This window comes from Artemia sp. Qi Xiang Cuo, chromosome 3 (genome assembly GCF_049724085.1).
Source record: "Artemia sp. Qi Xiang Cuo chromosome 3, ASM4972408v1, whole genome shotgun sequence".
Taxonomy (NCBI): domain Eukaryota; kingdom Metazoa; phylum Arthropoda; class Branchiopoda; order Anostraca; family Artemiidae; genus Artemia; species Artemia sp. Qi Xiang Cuo.
The window spans coordinates 45,348,222-45,369,638 of NC_142796.1; the positions used below are offsets into that span (position 1 = coordinate 45,348,222).

At 35.4% G+C, this 21,417-nt stretch overlaps 1 protein-coding gene across 1 annotated transcript; it reads right to left on the reverse strand.

The window, feature by feature from the left end:
- Positions 1 to 2,426: 2,426 nt before the first annotated feature.
- LOC148954156 (uncharacterized) lies at positions 2,427 to 18,477 on the reverse strand. Its single transcript, XM_089085972.1, has 3 exons — positions 18,447 to 18,477; positions 4,488 to 9,456; positions 2,427 to 2,548 (listed from the first exon to the last, which is right to left on the reverse strand). The coding sequence occupies exon 2, from the start codon at positions 9,433 to 9,435 to the stop codon at positions 4,507 to 4,509; it is 4,929 nt and encodes a 1,642-aa protein (XP_088942098.1). The 5' UTR covers positions 9,436 to 9,456; positions 18,447 to 18,477; the 3' UTR covers positions 2,427 to 2,548; positions 4,488 to 4,506.
- Between the last annotated feature and the right edge of the window lie 2,940 nt (positions 18,478 to 21,417).

Genomic DNA, 21,417 nt, shown 5'->3' on the forward strand with positions numbered 1-21,417 from the left:
GAATCAACTGAAGTAAAACTCTCTAAGACTTAAATTTTGCTGATGAGTTGAGCCTCCTAGATGAAAATGTTGGCAAATGAGTGAGTGTTCATTGTGTAAGAGTAAGTTTGAAAATTAATGTTAAGAAGACTTAAGTTGCTAGGATAGGGAGTAAGTGAAAACGAAGAAGTGATGTTGGCTGAAGTGTGGGCACTCCGAAAGATCAGAGGATAATTTGCTGGATGTTTCGAGAGAAATTGCCAACAGGTTGTTTTGGGTACCCGACTGAATGAACGTATCCCAAACAGACAGTGCGAAAAATGTCGCTCAATCTCGCCTTTTAGGGCTGTAACACGTTCAGCCGATGAAGGATAACAACTAGTTAAAGATAAGCCAACCGTGTAGAGCCAAAACAAAAAAGCAGGTCGTTCCCAAAAGGGGGTAGTTGGATGTCTTAAGGAAAGAATTAAAGGAAATTGAAAATTTTTGGGAGGGAGTAAAGAGGGATAATTTGGGATGAAGGAGGGTGCGTTGCTGTGTTGGTCTTGGGTGGTTTGGTGCTACAGTGAGTTGATGTTTGTAGTAGTAGTTGTATATCTCTCCTGACGATCTTCTCGAAGTTGAGAATAAATTTGCAAGATGAATGGATTTGGCTTTGGTGGATGCTGAATCAGTATCAGAAGTCCCGTAAAAGTACCTTTTGATTCAGCCACGACAGAATAAAAGCCAGTATGTGAGGTTTCACGACGAAGTTTTAGTAGTCAGCGCAAGACATTTTTCGCCGGCAGCCGAATCTATCATGGCTCTGGAGATTTTCAATAGGGATCTACACGCCCAAGAGGGACTGATCCTCCCAAGTTGCGGGATTGTCTTACGGCTCGGATTGAGAGTAAAATATAATACTAGGAAACCCAAATTTGTATCCTGGCAGTAAGGAGATAAGAGATGTTGAAGTTTTATGCCTAAGTTAAAGAGTTTTGGTTTTGAACACCGTTTTAAATTATATTTACCTCCTGAGATATTAGGGACATAGTTTCGTATTCGAGCAAATTATCTACCGCTAAAAATAGAAAAAAAAAGGTTTTTGAAAGAAAAAGGGTGGCCTCAGAAACGAATTACTTTTGCCCTAGATGTTATACAGGAGCTGAGGATGTGGCATGCATTCTGGCTGGGTGACCAGCTCTGATTTAAGAAGTAGATTTTTTGAAGGTGATACCCTTGAGTTCCCGGCAGATGACTTAAAAAGGATAATCATCCAGGTTTGTAAATATGCTACTGAAGTGACAGAGAAAGGAGAGTAGCACATTTTTTGGAGGTAGGAGGGAGTGATGATTATAATTTGTGTTATTTTGTATTGTAAATTATAGAATAATGTGTTGTATGACCTTGTCAGGTTTATAATGAGAAAAATAATTGCAAGTATGATGTATTTATGTTAAAAGGAAAAGAGAGTAGTATAAGTTCGTGTTTTTTGGCCGCTATTTTTTTTTTTTTTTTTTTTGGTGGGAGGGGTGAGTAGATTTACGTTACTATTTTGTGATTTGAATTTTCAAATACTGTATTGATGGCCTGTTCTGCTTATAATAATTTTTTCTATGGGGTTTCAAAAATACCAATACGAGGTTGTTATTGAATTAAGGTCCGTGGCCGCCACCAATGTTCCTTTTAAGAGTGTTTTCCAAGGCTGCTCAGTTAATCACTCAAAGGCGGAACCAACTCACAGCATTGACGTGTTGCTGTTTCTTTTTCTTGGTCCTGAGTAATTTAATGAAATATTTAAAAGACACGTCTGTCTATACACCTTTTTCCCGCAATATTTTTTAGGTCTTACATTATTCGAAGTTTGAAAAAAACGAAAAATGGTCTACAATTTTCGTCACTGAACTTTCTCAAATCCACGAATTAATCTGAGTAGAAAAACTGATTCGAAATATCGATATATCAAACATCAAAAGAAAAAATATCGATATATGGGCTAATCAGATTATCGCCTAACACTAGTAGTAAGTGTCTGATCGCAGTTCCTGGCAGAAGAAATGGTTACAAAGCTTGAAAAAATGCCAAGTGTCGCCAGAAACTAGATGGCGTTGAAAGTTTTTTGTGTCGACATTAGCGCCAATTTCGACTTATAAGTTACCCATATTCTTTGCACTGGACAGTGCTGGTGATTATTTCTGAAACCGAGATCAAACGCTTATTACAATACTAATTCTGTCAACTAAATTAACTTCTTATTTTATTATTGTAATAAATTATTAATAATGAAAATGTTCAATAATTGATAATAAATATTATTGGAATAATACTTATTATTGTATTTTAGTATTGTATATTCATTTATTATAGTAAGCATTAACGTTACTGTTAGTTAATCAATAATTAGAATATCAAGCAATGAAATATTATAGTGTATTATCATTACATTAATTATCCCTTTCAAAAACTAACTACACTGCGAAAAACAAAGTGAATCGATACCAATTCCCAACTATTTATTGAAACCAACGGAAAAAACTAAATTGTTATTTTTCGTAGCCAAACTTGATCCTTGATTTTGGAGAATACGCCTCTGAAAAAGAAATATATGAAAGAATTTCGAATGAATACTTCTTCTACAAAATTTGCCCTGAAGCCGGTGTTGCCAGATGGGATAAATTCAGCTGACTTTTTTAGGGGGCTGCGCATTTAATTCTTTAAATAAGCATATTTTCTGAAAAAAAAATCGAAGTTGTATAAAATACCATATTTGGTGCATTTTCGTTTGATAAATGATGGTATTGGCGTGTTTTTTTTTTGGTTTGTGACTGCGCCGTTTTATACCAGACATTTTTCAACACTGTCTGAAACTGCAATAAATATTGGTAAACATTTTTTAGACAGCTTAAAGTTAATATATATTTTCGAACAAAAAACTTCAACAAATACAACGCACCTTTCCCCACAAAGGCTCAACGGCCCGTAAAGGATAATTATATTATTCGGTACGCCATTCAATTCTCTTAACGACAATAATAGTTGCTAATGTCGCAATTGCATTTCACCCCTTCCCCCCCTGATGAATAGATGGCACCCTGGGCTAAAAACAAAGTTCGTGAATTTATTTTCAAACTCATATTAAAAACTAACTTTAGCTGAGATGCAGGTACCAAATAAATATTGTAGGCCAAAAAATTGTTGTTGCTCTGTTATTCATTGTTGCAGAACGAGAAATAATCAACAATTATTAACCATCATTAATGATAGTTTAGTTCTGAGGCCCACTCTTCATCTGCAACATATCTTAGTCTGATGAGTGGCATCATGCTATGTAATTTGCTTCCTACAGAAGCAAATCAACCTGCGAAAATTGCCCTTGTCCCGTTTCACACAAATGGGTTTCATTAAAGTTTTTCAAAAATTTCTAGAAACTTACCCAGTTTTCAAAAATCGTATGAGCAACATAAATTTTTAACTTGGAATATAATTTTAACGTAAAATAACAGAGAAAAAAAAAATTAAAATTCTCCAATGTTTTAGATTCCAATTGCCCGTACGATTTAGGCTCGTATCAATCCTTTTTCATAATAAAATAAACATTTGCTTTCCATACAATGTTTTTAATGCTTAAAAAATAAGACGTAGATAATTTCGGAGACCACACTGCCTTTCCATGACGATAGAATAAAAGTTCAAAATATGGATAAAAGCAGTGCTTGAAAAGGGTCCGAAATTTGTTTTAAACCGGATAAAGTCCCCGTGGAAGACATTATCTCTTCAATAGAAACATCTTTGCATAAAAACGCAAATCTAATAAAAGATGTTAGCTTAGTAAGAGCTTCTACCGTAAAAACTCTGTCTAATTTTGTATAAAAGATTTTATCCCTATTTTGAACTTTTATTCTATCGTTAAAAAATAAGTTGTTGAGCAAGGTCAATGATTTTCAGGATGTCACCTATGACCTGATTCTTCAAAGAATCAGTATTTCGCCTTGCTCTGCTTCTTTCTTTAAAACATAATAGAAAGTTCGTCAAGAAAGCGACTGTTTACACTACAGGATATATTACTCAACGCAAAAAATAAAATTTAGCTACCGCAAAATTTTTCGAATTATTGTTGATTGAAGCTAGTATAATAACTAAATAGTATCATGGGCTCATTTTTTTTGTTTAAGTTATGCGTGCACGAGCAATTACACTATTTTCTACTTATGTAATTAAATAGCAATTATTCTTTTTTTTTACAAGTGAGACAAATAGCTTTACTGTACAGATAGGGGAAAAAAATTACATCACAAATATTTGGTCTAGACTTCCCCATCTGAAATTAGGCCACTGATCATAAAGGCATAGTTTCATGGTTGCCTTATGTGTTTCTTTAGATCTCAGCTGAAGAGTCAACTTTTAGTCAACTAATAAGTTTCGTCTGACCTCATCAAATGAGTCGGTAGGAGGGAACAGGGGTAGAGGTGATTAGTTGGTAGGGATGAAAAAGGACAAACAATTCAAGTTTACTTTTTGTTGTTTCTTACCTCAAAGTTTCCATGTTCCTCAAATTCCCTCTGCGTAACTAAAGTATTCTGGGGTGATCAAAAGGGCAATGGGCATGACATAATTCTGACTCGTATCTTGATCGTCAACTGAATTGGCACCCACATGGGCTGAGTAAGAATCATCTTCCTCAAAATTGTAAATACTGTTTCTCCTCTCATTCTGAGACTCGTATGGGTTTGGAGTCTCAAGGAAAGAAACATCAGGTGACACTACGAATATTAGTGGTTTTACTGATGATCTGTTGTTCTGGTAGGCTGAAATATTGCCTTTAGAATCACTTTTAGATGTTTCATTTGTGTCGAATCTGGGATCAAGGAGGGCTTTTTCAGTCCCAGCCATGCATTTCATCATTTTATTTACTGCTTTTGGCTTTTTAAATGCTTGAAATTGCCTTAAATTTTCAGTTTGGCTTGTTTCTGTTTTGTACATACTCTCATTATTACCTGAATTGTCACAACAGAGATGCTGCTTCAATATTTCAGTGCGTATTTCTGGTTCAATTTTGTTAGCCCAAAAACTTTCGCTCATTTCAGTTTTAGTCACTGAATCTTTTATCTCAGTATCTTCAACATCAGGTACTTCAAGTGAATCGCCGCTGATGGAAGTCACAATGCTATCTCCGTCAGTATGTTCAACGGTCATTTTAGGGGTTTCATTGGCGATAGTTTTACATTCTAAATCAATAGAATTTGCTCCACTGCAACTATTGATTGACTCTTTTATCTCACTTTTGATTTCAGTCCTGACTTTTTTCTGCAGTACTTCTGCCTGATTCAACGTTTCTGAGGTAAGATTCAAGTCTATTGCTCTTTCTTCAACTGTCTTTATAATTTTTGCAGCAACAATATCATTCACGTTTCCAGAGTTAAGAAAATCTTTAATATGACAAGATTGTTGACCACATCCATTTTCTGATTTGTTACAGGAAACTTCATCATTTTCAGATGGTGTTCCTAACTCCGTTGTCTCTTTCATTTCAGTCAGTGTTTGCAAGGAATCCACACTGAACCTTGCACTACTGCCTGTTTCCACTGAGGTGTCGAGACTTATATCTGTCTGCTCAAATAAACCTTGGGTTTCTTGCACCTCTTCAGCAATGATATTCAGTGGATTTAAATTCTCATTCCACACACTGCCATATTTTGTCCCATCTTCGATATTGTCAATTGTAGCACTAAGTAAATTTTCAAAGTCGGAGGCCATATTTTTGTAAATTCCAAAGTTTTTCGAATTTTCTGAAGATACTTTCTGGGCATCTTCATGTTTTCTCATTTGCTCATCTCCGTGTTCATATAGTTCTGCATGAGATGCAGCAGCAAAAGACTTGCCATCTTTTTCATGAAGTACTGTGGAAGATAGCACCTCAGATTCCTTTTCATTTCTGTTGGTCTTTCCTTTACTCAATTCTTCTTTTGAGTCCTTGAAACCCTGAATCACTGAATTCATTGGACTTATCGTTTTGAACTCTTTTTCACCTTCTTTATTACTGTCCGGTTCTAGTATAAAGGATTTGGAAGTTTCCTGGTCGACAATTTCTTCTAAAATTTGGTCTGTGTTACAACTAAATTCGGATAAAATATCCATCGTTGTGTCCAAAGCATCGTCAATGGTTAAGGGTGTTTCTACAACATCACCAGACTTATCATGAGTACAAGACCTGTCAGTGCCTTTTTTGTTAAAGCAACCGTTTTTACTATTATTTTTGTTTTCTTCACAAGAAGTAGTTTTCGATATAGAAATATCTTTTTTAGCTTCTCCTTTAGTTATTTCATTGTTATGTTCATCGATGGGCTTTTTAAAACACGAATTATCAGTTTTAGGTGCCTCATGCACAGTCTCAGAATAATTCAGTGGTTTTTTATTCTTTTCAGTTCCGTCTTCAAGTTCCGTCTTTTCAGTTCCGTCTTCAAGTTGCAGTTTGTTTAATTTGTCGTCTGTATCACAGCCCTTTAAATGTTCTATATCCATTACCACAGAGTGTTTATTTGATTCTTTAGTTGGGGCAGGAAGTAAAAGAGTAGATGTCCCTTCTTCTAAAGAGTTTTTAAATGGTGGAAGTAAAGAAATATCACTATTTACGACAGTTTTGTTAAATGAACTAGCTTTTCCGTCTTCTGGGTCTGTTTCCTTGGAAATATCAGTAATTGCCCTTGTAATTTTTTTGGAAACATGAATATCATTGTCATTAGACTTTATGCTTTTGATTTCTTCTTTATTGCCTCTTTCGCCAATTGCAGGAATTGTGCCTTGGTCTTTATTTAAAACTGCTTTTACCATTTTAGGTGATATCAAGATGACATTACCAACTGGCAATGCTTTTTCAGACGTTTGTATTTTTAGTTGTTCTTTTTCACTTCTTGTGGACTTGGAAGTGATAGCCTCGGGTTCATTTGAAATAAGAGAGTAATTTGGTTGCTTTTCGGCTTTCTTATTGGCTTTTCCAGGGCTCTTAGAATATTCTTCTTCTTTATTGCTTGTTACTGTAGAATTATCTGCAGAAACGTGAAAAAAATCAACTGGATCATCTTTCTTTTGTATTACATCGTTTCCGGCTTTTGTTGGTTCTGAACAAATATCCATGCTTTGAATTGCCTCTTGCTTATTTTCTAAGATAGTTTGTTGTTGCTCCACACCTTCAGAAGAAGAACTTGGCTGGTCTTTGATATAACTATCAGTTATGTTCATACTTTCGTCTACTTCGCTTTCAATTACGTTTCTAGCAGGCAAAGAATATCCGTTTTCCCTTTTTGTAATGTCCTCGTTAATATCACCGCTAAAAAGCGGAGGTTCTGAATTCTTCCTTACTTCTAAGCCTGCTGTTTTAACCACTTTAAGATTCCCAGTAGTTTCAACATTAAAGTATCGGTTGTTTGAGTTTGCTCTATTTTCAATTTCAGGAATTCCGTAATTGATCTTGGAAATGGATATTGGTATAGCCTCTGCAGTCACTTCAGTAGTTTTTGCTGATGAGTCGGTGGATTCTCCGTCGTTATTTTTAGCTTGATCATCGATTTTTAGTGGTTCCAAAATATTTGTTACATTGGACTCTATAGGCTGCATTTTTTGATCATCGTTTTTCTCTAAACTAATTTCAATTTGGATCTTACCTTCTTCAAAAGGAGAAGTAGCTTGCCGAAAAGAAATCGTCTCGATTTCGTTGACATTATCTTCAATAAAGCCTGTTTTTTCAACGTATTGTCTTATAGCTTTAAGGTACCTATGACTTTTGTTTTCAAGAGCACTGTGAAATTGTTTCTGTTCAGTATTTTTTTCCAATTCTTCTAGCTCTGGGTTTTGATCTTTGTCTTTCTTATCTCCATTATTTTGCTGGCTTTCTGCTAATATTGCCTCTACTTTGAAATAAGTGTATCCCTGTTGTACTTTTTCACTTGGGCTCGCAGCATGTTCTGATACTCCAGTTGTCAGAATGGGATCAGCTACTTTCGTTTTAATAAGGAGTTCTTCCTTATTTTTCAAATACGACGAACTTGATTGACTGAACTGACATTCAGTTGGATCATCAACCACGTCTACTTCTTTAGTTTTTGCGTCAACTTTACTAAGTGAGCTTTGAGGGATCTTGAAGCTAGCTCGCTCTTCTGTATTTGAATCACCTACAACAACATTCGTTTTGCCATTATCTCTTTTGTTTGAAAGTATTGGGGAGCCTGATTCTGCACATTTAGTAGTATTTTCAACCGCCTCTTCTTTCTCCGTTTTTGCTTCAGTTTCTCTGAGTGAGCTTTGAGGAAACTTGGAGAGAGCTTGCTCTTCTTCGTTTGAATCATCCGCAGTATCAACCGTTTCCCCATTATTTCTTTCGTTTGAAAGTATTGGAGAGCCTGATCCTGCATATTCAATAGTATTTTCAGCCATGTCTTCTTTCTCTATTTTTGGTTCAGTTTCTCTGAGTGAGCTTTGAGAAATCGCAGAGAGAGCTCGCTCTTCTTTGTTTGAATCAGTCACAGTATTAGCAATTTCGCCATTATTTCTTTCGGTTGAAAGTATTGGGGAACCGGATTCTGCACATTCAGTAGCCTTTTCAGTCACGTCTCCTTTTTCTGTCTTTGTTTCAATTTGTCTGAGTGAGTCTTGATGGATTTCAGAGTTAGCTCGCTCTTCTTTGGTTGAATCACCTACAACATCACTCATTTTTCCACTATTTTTGTCGCTCATGAGTACTTGGGAACCTGATTCTAAACAACCAGTCGCGTTTTGAACAATGTCTTCGTTTTCAGTTTTTTCTCGATTTTCTGAGTGAGCTCGCTCTTGTTTGTTTGACTCATCAACAATAATATTCATTTCGCTATTATTTCTCGTGTCTAATTTGTGAGTCGCATTACCTTCAAGAATATCTAACCTCGTATCAAAATTATCGCTAAAGGTTTCATTTTCTCTATGTGGCACTTTGTTGAATTGGGGCACATCCCCGATGGTGTTTTCATTGAATTCATCTTTGATAGTTGTTTCGCTCCCACTCTCAATTACTTCTTCAATCTTAATTTGAAACATACAGTCTCCTTTTAAATGAATATCTTCTATTAAAAGGTCCTCTGAAGGTCCAGGTCTGAGCATAGGGGCTCTTTCGTCAGTTTTGTCGCTGGTACTTCCTAAAAAATTACTCAGCACTCTATCAGCTGTTATGTTTTGTTTTTCAACTGCTGTTAAAAAATCATCACTGTTTGTGAACATCTTTTCCGAAAGTTGCAAAGCAACCTGACGATCAGATTCCAGGATAATTTCTTTTTCTGTCCTGAAAATGGTCACAGTCTTTGGGGCCTCACTTCGCAGGGTAGCATCAGGAAAATTTTCGTCTGCAAGTTCAGAATTATCGGTGAATGCTGAATTTACCGTGGAATCACTCTCCGCAACATGTGTATCATCTTGAGCTTCTGTAGGAATGTTTTTGTTGTCTTGATTATTCATGCTTCTTCAAGCTCTTATATCCTAGAAAGAGATTTTTGATATAAATGGAGAAACGCAAATGGAGAAAGCGATTATCTAATCTGAGAAACACAAAGGAGGAAATAAAAGTTAGGAAGTTTCAGCAATCTAGAGGATTATAACAATGGGGCAGGATTGCTACAAACAAACTTAGACTTGGATGGGAGTGCACAGTTACATACAAGCGTACCACGTGTATATATGTGTTGGAGGGGGCCGAAGTCAGAAAACCCTCTAGGGCTGCAAAAATTTAATTTGAAAACTATTGAAAACTTGAGACTTTGGTAGCTTTTACTACTTATTTGGATTTTTGAGCAAAGGGATGTTGAAAAATTGTAATTTTGAAGGTTTGTTATGCTTACTTGAGTAAGTGTTGCAACTTTATTAAAACAGCTTCGCAAGAATAGACTCTAAGCTCCGAATAAGTCCAAAGGAAAAGAAATCAGCTTACCCCTTTGGTTGTTTTCTTGACGATGTGTGTTTTTTCTGGTGGACTATTGTTACTTAATTTATGATTAATGGAACGATTCCGGGTGCTTTGTTTGGCCAGAAATGGAAAAACACATATTTGGGTGACACATTGCATTTTGGACATTTTTTTTTGCTGATATTTGGGAAGATGTGCAAACCTTTTTTTCAAAATTTAAGGAGGGGAGTGGGAAGGCTTGAAAACTTTTAGTCCTCCCAATTTAGTGCTCCTGTGTGGTTTCATCATACTATATTGTAAATACAATCATTCAAAGTGGTGTTTGAGCTATAGATACTGGAACACTTTGCATAAATCTTGACCAATTTTCTCTATATCCAAGCAAGTAAATTCTTCTCTGCAAACTTCACTAACGTATAAATATCCAGTTGACAATAAAGAAATAATTCCTATTTATTAGCTCTGATCAAACTCTACATGATGGACTGTTTGGTATCTTGGAGAGCCGCTGAGTTAAGGGAATGAAAGTTTCAGGAATATGCCCTGAGCCCCAATGATACTTAGGGATGGTATAGTATATGTCTCCAACTCTTCTCCCCCCCCCCGAAGAGGTACCGACCTTTGATAACTATATACCAATTTTGTGTTACAAATTGAATTTTTTAGAAATAGACCTCCAGCTTATATACACAAGGTATATTATCTTAACTCATTCTTGATGTATAAGGTTCTAAAAATCAATAAAACTGTCTCTTAAATTAAAAAAGAAACCTTGATTTAGCTTAAAATCGTGCTGAATTTATAGGAATCGTGATTTGCAAATAGATTTGCATTTGAATGAGCCATTTCCCGACTTTTTACGACTATCAGTCTTTACGATGGTCCGCGAGGAAAAAATAACAAGAAAAGAAATATTACTAGGGAGATGTATAACGCTTTACTCAATTCACTTACATTGACTATGATTACGTTGTTAGAATTTTATTATTAACTTGCTAGAATTTTTATATGATTACGTAGTTAAATTTTATCTGGTGATAGACCTGTCTTCTATGCAATCTTGTAAATCTTTTGAATTAAGAAAACGGTAGAGACTGTAGCTTCATAACAGCTTATTAGGGTATTTTCAAGGCAGCATATTGCATCTCTCTGACTCAAGAACTTTGCAAGATAACAAAAAAACCCTTCATCTGGAATCTTACCTTAACTTCTTTCTCCAAGAAGGAGATTCAGTGCCTTTACACAGAACAGGCTTTTGAAAGCAGCACCAGTCCTTCTTGTTTGCTCCAAGAAAAATTCCCTTCCCTCAGGAAAGTTCCTCCCACGTAAAGCACATCCCTCCCCTTTATAAAGACTTCCGGGCAATTTCATCCTTGCTGAAAAATTTCCCTCTGTAAAATTTCTTGCAGACGATTCAGACTAAAAAATTCTCCTTAGCATATTTGATTTGAAAGAGGATTTAATTTCTAATCGTTTTTCTGATCCTTCTGGAAATCTCCCCTTCGTGGAAATTTTTCCCGGAAATCCAAACCCGCTGGAAATTTCCCCGGAACATCTCCATATGCAAAATTGAGTCGTCAAAAGGAAAGTAAGACAAATAAAAATAATTTCTTACAAGAATTCTATCAAATCCCCCCGTTTAAAATTTCCCCTGGAAATTTCATTCCCGAAAATGTCCCTCCCCAAGGAAAATTCTCCCCATGGAAACTCACCTCAAGCACAAAATCCTCCCTCCCCCAACAAAGTGTGTATACTTCCTTTTGCTTGTAAGCAAAATGTTTGTCCATTACTTGTAAGCAAGTAATGGACAAATTTTATATCTTACAGCCCTCTCCCCATGGACCCTAGGGGGGGGGGAATGTTACCCTTAAAGGCATGGTTATTCAATTTTTTCAACAATGTTGATCATAATGGCCATCTTAAGATTTTGATGGAACGACTTTGGGAAAAAAGGGGCGTGGGAGGGGGGTTAATTGCCCTCCAATCGTTTTGGTCATTTGAAAAGGGTACTAGAACGTTTGATTCCCGTTCGAATGCTACCTCTCCCGATCTTCTCGGACCATTAGTTCGGTACGGTCACCCTTGGGAAAAACTAACACGCATCCGTGATCTTCTGGCAAAAAAAATGCAAAATTCCACATTTTTCTATATAAGAGATTGGAACTTTCACTAAAGGGTTCTCTGATACGCTGAATCTAAAGGTGGGACTTTCATTAAAATTCCTTGACTTATAGGGGGTTTTGCCTCTTTTTTGAAAATCAGGCAAATTTTCTCACTCTCGTAACTTTTGACGGATAAGACTAAACTTGATGAATCTTATATATTTGGAAGCAGCATAATCATCTAATTCTTTTGATGCATCTATTGATATCAAAATTCCGCTTTTTTAAAGTTTCGGTTACTATTGAGCCGAGTCACTCCCTATTTACAGTTTGTTACCAAGAACCGTTTGAAAGTTATAATATTCCTAAAATACTTGTTGATAGGGTGAAATTAGGCAAAGTTAATGCTTTGTTTAGTTTTTGCCCCCCCTAAAAGGACACTTGGCTCTTGGTAGACCTTAACCACCCCTCTCAAAAAAGAAAATTGAAACGAAGTTTTTATTGGCGAGAAAAACACAGTACCTAAAATTAGAATACGGTCAAATTTTTCACAACCCTTTAGTGCTGTGAGACTTCAATTCGTTTTTGTTTAAATAGGTCTGATACAAACTTCGACTGCAATGACATATCCTAACAATGTAATCATAGTTAATATAATAGCGCTGAGTGAAGTGCGATAAATTTCCCTAGTACTATCCCTTTCCTTGTTATTTTTTCCACGTGGATCATCGTTAAGACGGATGGTCATAAAAAGTCGGTAAAAGTTCAATTGCAAAAATGACACTGAAGAGTTCTGGGGTCACTGCACATCCTTGCACACTCTTTTTGCCATCTAGAAGAACGGGCTTCCCCGTGGGAAATCCCACGGAAATTCCCACTCTTTATTTAAAAAACCTGTCAGTCTCATAAAATGACTTGTCTATTAAATATTAACAACTTGTTTCATAGCTCAAATAAAGTATGGTCCTATAAAATATAATCCAATAATGACACTGAAGAGTTCTGGGGTCACTGCACATCCTTGACACACTCTTTTTGCCATCTAGAAGAACGGGCTTCCCCGTGGGAAATCCCACGGGAATTCCCACTCTTTATTTAAAAAACCTGTCAGTCTCATAAAATGACTTGTCTATTAAATATTAACAACTTGTTTCAAAGCTCAAATAAAGTATAGTCCTATAAAATATAATCCAATAATGACACTGAAGAGTTCTGGGGTCACTGCACATCCTTGACACACTCTTTTTGCCATCTAGAAGAACGGGCTTCCCCGTGGGAAATCCCACGGAAATTCCCACTCTTTATGTAAAAAACTTCAGTCTCATAAAATTACTTGTCTATTAAATATTAACAACTTGTTTCAAAGCTCAAATAAAGTAACGCTGGTGATAAATTAATCAGAAACCTTGTCATTCTTGATTTGTCATTCAGTTTCATTAGCAGCTTTGTTTTGTATCACTGGTAAACACCATATGGGGGAGGGGACCACCCACTCTCCCACATCTGGTGTACATCTTGTAGTGCTGTTTGTTATACCAAGTGTGGCACACTTTGTACCAAGTGTTGCTAACTTGCCCCATGTCTACCTCCTCGGGCCAAGCGTAACTCACTTCCACCACATGTGCAACCTCGAGGACACAATTATTGAGAGTGGGTGGCCCTTTACTAAAGAGGTAAATAGAGCGTTTTTAGTAGACTCAAAACCTGACATTTGAAGAAATAATCTCTAGGAGTCTAGGAATTTTCTAGCGTAATTTCTTATGGTAAATTCAAAATATAATTAGATTTTCTGTCTTTTAAGGTTTCTCTTACTGCTATTACTACTACAACTACTGACAACTATTTGCTGCACGTAGCCACCCAAGACCAACCCAGCTGCAGAACCTCCCCTTCCACCTATTTTCTTCGAAGCGTCACTCTTTAACTCTCCACCGGATTTCCAGTTTGTTTTCAATACTTTCTCATGACCTCTTCCTACTCCATTAGGGGACGACCGGCTTAGCTATCATGCTTCATCTGTAGAACATGGAGTACCCATCTTAATATAGTCCTTGAAATTGGGATATGACTTTTATGATTGCTTGATAAAGGGCTAGTCAAATGAGTGCCTAAAACTATTTTTAGAAAATTTATGTGGAAAACATTTAATACATTTCTCTCAACGTTTCAAGACCTCCGCGTCTTATATCCATACTCCTGGGGTCCCGAAAATCTAATCTTAGTTGATTTTTAAAACTTTTATGTCTGAAACACAAAAAATTGTTTTGAGAAACATTCTTAAGCAGTTAGGAAGCTTTTATTTACTAGAATCTAACTCTACCGAATTCGCAAAAAGCTTAAAACTATTTCCCAAAACCTTGTTGTTTCTTTAAAAATGTTGGGTTATTTCTCTCTTGATTTCAATAATTTGAAGAACAAACAAAAATTTTTTTTTATATTTTCACTGAAGAAATGACTGTGGACGACTTATGTGTTTACAGGGGATGAATTGTCAAATATCGGGCTTCTTGGGCATTCACCTGGGGTCAAACGAAAAGCGGTCTCCTGAATCGGGTGGGAATAAGTCATCACAAAGGATTTGTGGAATAGATTGGGGCCGTCCTAGCCGACTGCTTAGCATGCTAGACTTAAAATCATTTGTCCCTAAGCATGGGTTCGATTCCTGGTGTAGCTGGTTATTTGGTTTCGAACGGGAGCCAGTGGCGTAACTCTGTAAGCACAACCAGAGTCGACTTAGCTCTAAATGGGTACGTGGAGAAATCTGAGGAAGCTAAACAGGAAGTGCGAAAGCACAGGATGGCTGGCTCCAAAGCCCCCATCAAACAGTTCGTGGTAACGAACTGTAAGTAAGGAGCGACCCGGCTCAATGGTAACCGAAACTCTAGAAAACGCGTTATTGATACCAATAGATATTACAAAAGAATCAGATTTCAATGCTGATTTCAAATATATAACTTTCACCAAGTTTAGTCCTATCCATCAAAAGTTAAGCGCCTGAGAAAATTTGGCTGATTTTCGAAAAGAGGGGGAAATACCCCCTAAAAGTTATAGAACCTTAATTAAAATCACACCATCAGATTCAGCGTATCAGAGAACCCTACTGTAGAGGTTTCAAGCTCCTATCTACAAAAATGTGGAATTTTACATTTTTTGCCAGAAGAAAGATCACTGATGCGTGTTTATTTGTTTGTTTGTTTGTTTGTTTTTTTTTTCCCCAGGGGTGATCGTATTAACCTAGTGGTCCAAGAATATCTTGGGAGGGCTCATTCGAACGGAAATTAAAAGTTCTAGTGCCCTTTTTAAGTGACCAAAAAAAATGGAGGGCAACTAGGCCCCCCTCCCACGCTTATTTTTTTCCCAAATTCACCCGATCAAAATTTTGAGATAGCCATTTTGTTCATCATGGTCAAATATATGATAAATATGTCTTTTAGGATGACTTAATCCCCCGAAGTTCCCAGAGCGAGAGCTAAAAGTTATGAACTTTACCCAATGTTAACATATAGTATTGGTTATAGGGAAGTATAAAGAAGTTTTAAGGAGGTTTTTTTTCTTGTAGTGGGCGGGAATTGTGGGTCGGTGGTTACGTTGGCGGATCTGTTCATGAAGGAAGTTTTCATGGGTAAAGGGAAATTGCCATGAAGGGGGTGCCGGACTTGCCAGCATTATTTATTGGTTATTGGGAAGTATACAACCATTTTCAGGAAGGATTTTTTCTGGAGGGGGGCTAGAGGAGGGGGTTACTCTGGAGAATATTTCCGTAGAGGATGTTTCTTTGGGGTAAGGGACATTTCTATGAAGGGGGCGCCGGATTTCCAAGCATTATTTAAGAAACGATCAGAAATTAAATAAAAAAAACAAGTTTTTTCAACTGAAATGTAAGAAGGAATATTAGAAATTAACACGAACAGAAATTATAACGTATGTGAGGGGGTTCTCCCCCAAGTCAATACCTCGCTCTTTACGCTACAGTTTTTTTTTATTGCTTTCAAAAGAGCTATCTATTCTAATTAAACGGCTTTTGTGATTCAGGGGTTTCTGAATCAAAATTTTTTTTTAACTTTTAACGTAAAGAGCGTGGTATTGACTAAGGGGAGAACCCCTTCATATAAGTAATAACATATACGTAATAAAAAACACAATAAAAAAACAAGCGATACGGCTCAATAGTAATCGAAACTTTTAAAAACGAAATTTTGATGTCAATAAATGTATCAAAAGAATGTGTTTATAATGCTGATTCTAAATATATAATTTTTTTAAGTTTAGTATTACTCGTCAAAGGCTATGAGCCTGAGAAAATTTACCCGATTTTTTAAAGAGGGGGCAAACTTCCCCTACAAGTGAATGAATTTTAATGAAACTCACACCGTCAGATTCAGCGTATCAGAAAACCCTATTGCATAGGTTTCAAGCTCATATCTGCAAAAATCTGCAACTTTGTATTTTTTGCCAGAAGAAACATAGACGAATATAGAAGTTAGTTACGTAAGTTAATTTGTAAAGACATCCATTTAGCAAAAGAAAAGTAAAATTTTTATACAAATAAAAGCTGCATTAACTAAAAAACGATCAGGAATTAAATAAAAAAAACAAGTTTTTTAAACTGAAAGTAAGGAGCGACATTAAAACTTAAAACGAACAGAAATTATTCCGTATATGAAAGGGCTGTCCCCTCCTCAACGCCTCGCACTTTAAGATAAAGTTTGACTCTGTCATACAGATCTATTTTTTAAAACAATAAAAAAATTTATCCCAAAGAGCACAGTATTGAAGAGGGGACAGCTCCATTCAGATAAAAAATAATTTCTCTTCGTTTTAAGTTTTAATGTTGCTCCTTACTTTCAGTTTCAAAAACTTGTTTTTTTTATTTAATTTCCGGGCTAAAGGGCTATGAAATGAGATCAGAATCGCCGGCAGGGACTGTAAAATCCAGTCCCGTATTCTTTATTTTTTTTATTTTTACATATTTAAGAAAGTAACTGCTACACCTCTCCTCATAGCTTCGAAGTAGACCCATTTTACATAATTCCACTTGCTCAGATAGGAATATTCGAACTTAATTATACGGTCATGTTTAAGAATGTAGTACTTATGTATTAAAGTGACCTCACTCAAGAAGTGAAGTTACGTTAATCCTAATGAAATATACCAAAATATAATGAAAATATAATACTTTATTAACAAAATTATGGAAACTAAAGGAGGAAATTATGGGAAGCAGGCCAAGCAGAACGCATAATGTTAAATACATAACCTAACCGAATCACCTCTATATATTAAATATTTGATAAAAATATACCTATATTGTAGTTTCTCTCAACGAGACTAAGCTAATTATAACCTACTACAGACAGACAAACTGGTTTTTCTCAGATCTTACAGATCAAAATTCTTGAATGGGGTCACTTTAATACGTAAGTACCAAGAATTTTAAATCTCAAACCTCTCCTGATAACTTCTGAACAGCATAATTCACAATAATTTGGTTACACTTGCACAGGTAGAATAATTCAAATTTAATTTAAATCATTTACGAGTCCTGTAATCAGGGACGCCCTGAGGCTCATTTTATTGGGGGGGGGTGATCTTCATAAATTTTACTAAATCACTACCTGATTTATGCCGAATTTTCTGCAGAAATCAATAATTTTGCTAAATTTCAGCTTATTTTGCAAAATTTCTGCCGAAATTTTCACCTTGGGTGAAAATTTTACAGAATGCCAAAACTTTTGGGGCGGGGGGGGGGGGCTCACCCCATAAAATCCACCCCCCTCCCCCTCGGGATGCCCCTACCTGTAGTGGTGCGGTGGGTTTGATCTCAGCTGGGGAATACGGGACCTAGAGTTCGAACTTAGCTGTAGCAACACAACGTAGGGCTTGGGATTTGACCCCGGTGATTAGATTATGCGAAAGCGTCTCCATACTAATCCAAAGGAGGAGAAGGATAAAGGATAAGAATAGCCTACTTTTGAAAGATACTTTTATCTAGTTTTTGGTCCCTGTTTGAGTGAGTTTATATAGTTCAAAATCCACACTTAATCGTTTGGCAACAATTTTAGCGACTATGCCTTTCCTCATAACTTTGAAATAGACTCCTTTATAATAAAGTTCATGCGCTTACTCAGAGAGGAAAATTCGAAGCTAAATTAACTGTCAAATTTATAAGTCTTAAATCATACATCTTTTCTCATAACTTCAAATTTACACCCATTGATAATATGGCAATTTCACCTGCTCAGATAGGAAAATTCAAAGTTAATTTAACCGTTATGTTTTAGAATATTAGCTACTGCGTCTTTCCTTATAACTTCGGAATCGATTCCTTTATAATAAGGCTGTTGCACTTACTCAGATAGGGAAATTTGATGTTGTATCTACTTTCATATCTAAGAATGTTAAATCGCAAACTTCTCTTCAGAACTTCGAAATGAACCCAATTATAATAATGTAATTGCACTTACTCAGATAGAGAATATTCAAAGTGTGATTCCGTATGCTGCATAAGCTTGACTAATTTTAACACTTTAAATACAACCAGAACTAAAAACAAATAAAATACAGGTTCATATTTAATAGGTTTGCTAAATTCTTTGATATATATTGTACGACGCTATAAAACATTTCAAAATACATCTAGCAATTGTTTCAATATAAGTTCTTTCTTCACGTTGAACAATTTCATAAATATTTGAGACATTAATTACCTTAGCAGCTATGTAAAAATATTATTTATTTCGGAATTTGATAATAATGTGAAACAAATAATCTTGATCCATGTCCAAATATATATTTGATTGTGAATACCATGCCAGATCATGACTACCAGTTTTTAGGTGCGAAACAGGGTCACAGGCAAGGGGAGGACCTCAGAACTTAGGGGTCTTACTGCCTTTAATCTTATTTGATTGTGAAATCTTACTATATCTAATAATAATATCTGATATTAAACATATTGTTAGATTTTTTATAATTCGTAAAATCTACTTTCAATTCCGAAAAAATAATAATGAAGGACTGACATCTAATTTATTTCTTGACCATTCTTCTAGTTTTTAAAAAAATGGAACACCAAGGACAGTACAAATGGATCCTGATTTTTGAACTAGTTTGTAAACTTATGCCACCATACATATCCTAAAAAATTAGGAAAAATCGGTGATTAAGCTTTAATATGCAGTTATGCAGTTTTTGTCAGTTAGATAAACCACTTGAGCAAAAACTCTACAAATGCTCATAATATTACCAACAGTAAAACTACGCCAATTAAAAACGAACAGAAATTAACTTTAAAAAAGATTTTCAAGAAAAAAAAGTTTTCAAAGAAAAGTAAAGAGGCTTATTAAAATCTAAAACGTGCAGAAATACAGTCCTACAATAATTCAAACTTAAAAAGAAGTGAAATGAAAATGATTAAACAATGAAACCCAAAAAGAACAAGTAATCACGTCAAGCATAGTGATAACAGATACTGCTATAGGCGAATAAATTAATGCTAAAACCAGTATAAATTAAAATGAACCATCAAGTTATTTATTCAAACGAGTGAAACTTAGAACAAACAGAAATTAATAAACACAGGAGTAGTGCTACTGCCCCCTAGACCGCCTAAAGGCTATAACGTCATTTGTTCTTTACTGGAAACTAATTATATTTTAAACATTTTTCTTTCATATTTATAACGTTGAATATAAAAAATTTCTGAGATCCCCGGAATCATTATATATTAAACAGTTGTACAATTTTCAGTACTTTTTTCCAGTCATATTGATTATAAAAGTGATTTATTTTATTTGTGTTTGTCGATGATTTGACAAATGAACACTGTCCTAAATACATACCGTTTATCGTTTTTAATAAAATGCAAATCGCACTCAAGCCAATTAGAGGGTTTGTGGGGGATGAAGAGTAGAACCACGCTTATTTGTAAATGAATAGACTTGCAATGTTATCCGTTATTATTTTGCTTTTCATTTTACGACAAATAAATAACACCTTGCTCAAAATACAGATTGTTTTCAGTAAAGCACAAGTGACGTAGGGTTTAGGGGGCTGTATCCCTACTCTTCTGTGTATTAAGTTACGTTTGTTTTAGGTTAAACTTGATTATTCATTTTCGTTTCTACTCGTTTTAGGACTTCTTTATCCACATATAGCAGTATCTGTTGTTTTTATGTTTGATGTGACTATTGGATATATTTTCAGTTCATTTTTGGTGTGATTAATGCATTAATAGTAATTTCAGCTCGTTTCAGTTATTATAGCACTTTAGTTCTGTCCCTCTCACGATTTAATATGGCTCTTAATTCTTTCCTGAAAAACTTCTCTTTTCAAAAACTTTCTTTTCTATTAATAAATGTATAACACAGATAATTTGAAATAGGAGCAGTGAAATCACCACAAAAATATTGTTTAACACGTCTTATTTATAATAAATTATATACCAATTTGCTTGCATACAGAACTTGGGGTATAGCACTCGTGAATAAGTGGATTCCTATGTACGACAATCCGATGTAAGACGAAACCCATCGAAAAACCGACAGAAAATACTTTTAACAAGTTTTATTTACATTAAATTATTACTCTATGTAATAATCATTAGTAATAAGAAAATCGTTCAACTGTCTGCAGAATTGGGTGGCATAATATCCGCGGACATACGAATTTGGCCGATAATCTGAAATAGTATGAAACCACCGAAATTCAACAGAAAAATACTAAAAACACATTTTGTTAACATTATATAATTACGTTATTGCTGTGATTATTAATTTTACATAATTACAACTTAAATCTTTATTTTCTTCATTTTCGTACAAATTGTGTTATCGTAAGCCCATTTGGCCTTATGGCACATAGTATTATTATCGCCACCCCTAGTGATTTTTCAATATCTCTAGTGTTTTTTTTTTGCCTAGTAATTTCATTTTGACTAGTAATTTAGTGATCATTTTTGCTCATTTAGTGACTGTTTCTCAAAAGTCTAGTAATTTTATTTTGAGCTGGTAGCAACTCTGACTAGGTGATTTAATAAAATTTAATAAAAAATTTAATAAAAAACAAAACAAGTTTTTCAACTGAAAGTAAGGAGCATCATTAAAATATAAAACGAACATAAATTATTCCGAATCTGAGGGAACACCCATCCTTCAACCCCCGCTCTTTACGCTAAAGGTTCAATTTCTTTAAAAATACATCTCATTCAGATTCAAAGACATTTGTGTTGGAGCAGTATCATAGGCAGCGCGCTAGCGCTGCCTAAGTAAAGAACGATGTGAGAACAATGTGTTTTTTTTTTGTTTTTTTTTCCATACCCGGGCACTTCGTATCGAAGGAGTTGTCGTAGAAACTTCGAAAAGGGCTCATTCAATTGGAAATTGGAGTGGCAAGTGCCCTTTTTACTAGTCGAAAGTGATTGGAGGTCAACTAGCC

Bases quoted from the DNA above. Each gene is read 5' to 3' on its own strand.
- LOC148954156 (XM_089085972.1), bottom strand. From the start codon at position 9,435: ATGAATAATCAAGACAACAAAAACATTCCTACAGAAGCTCAAGATGAT.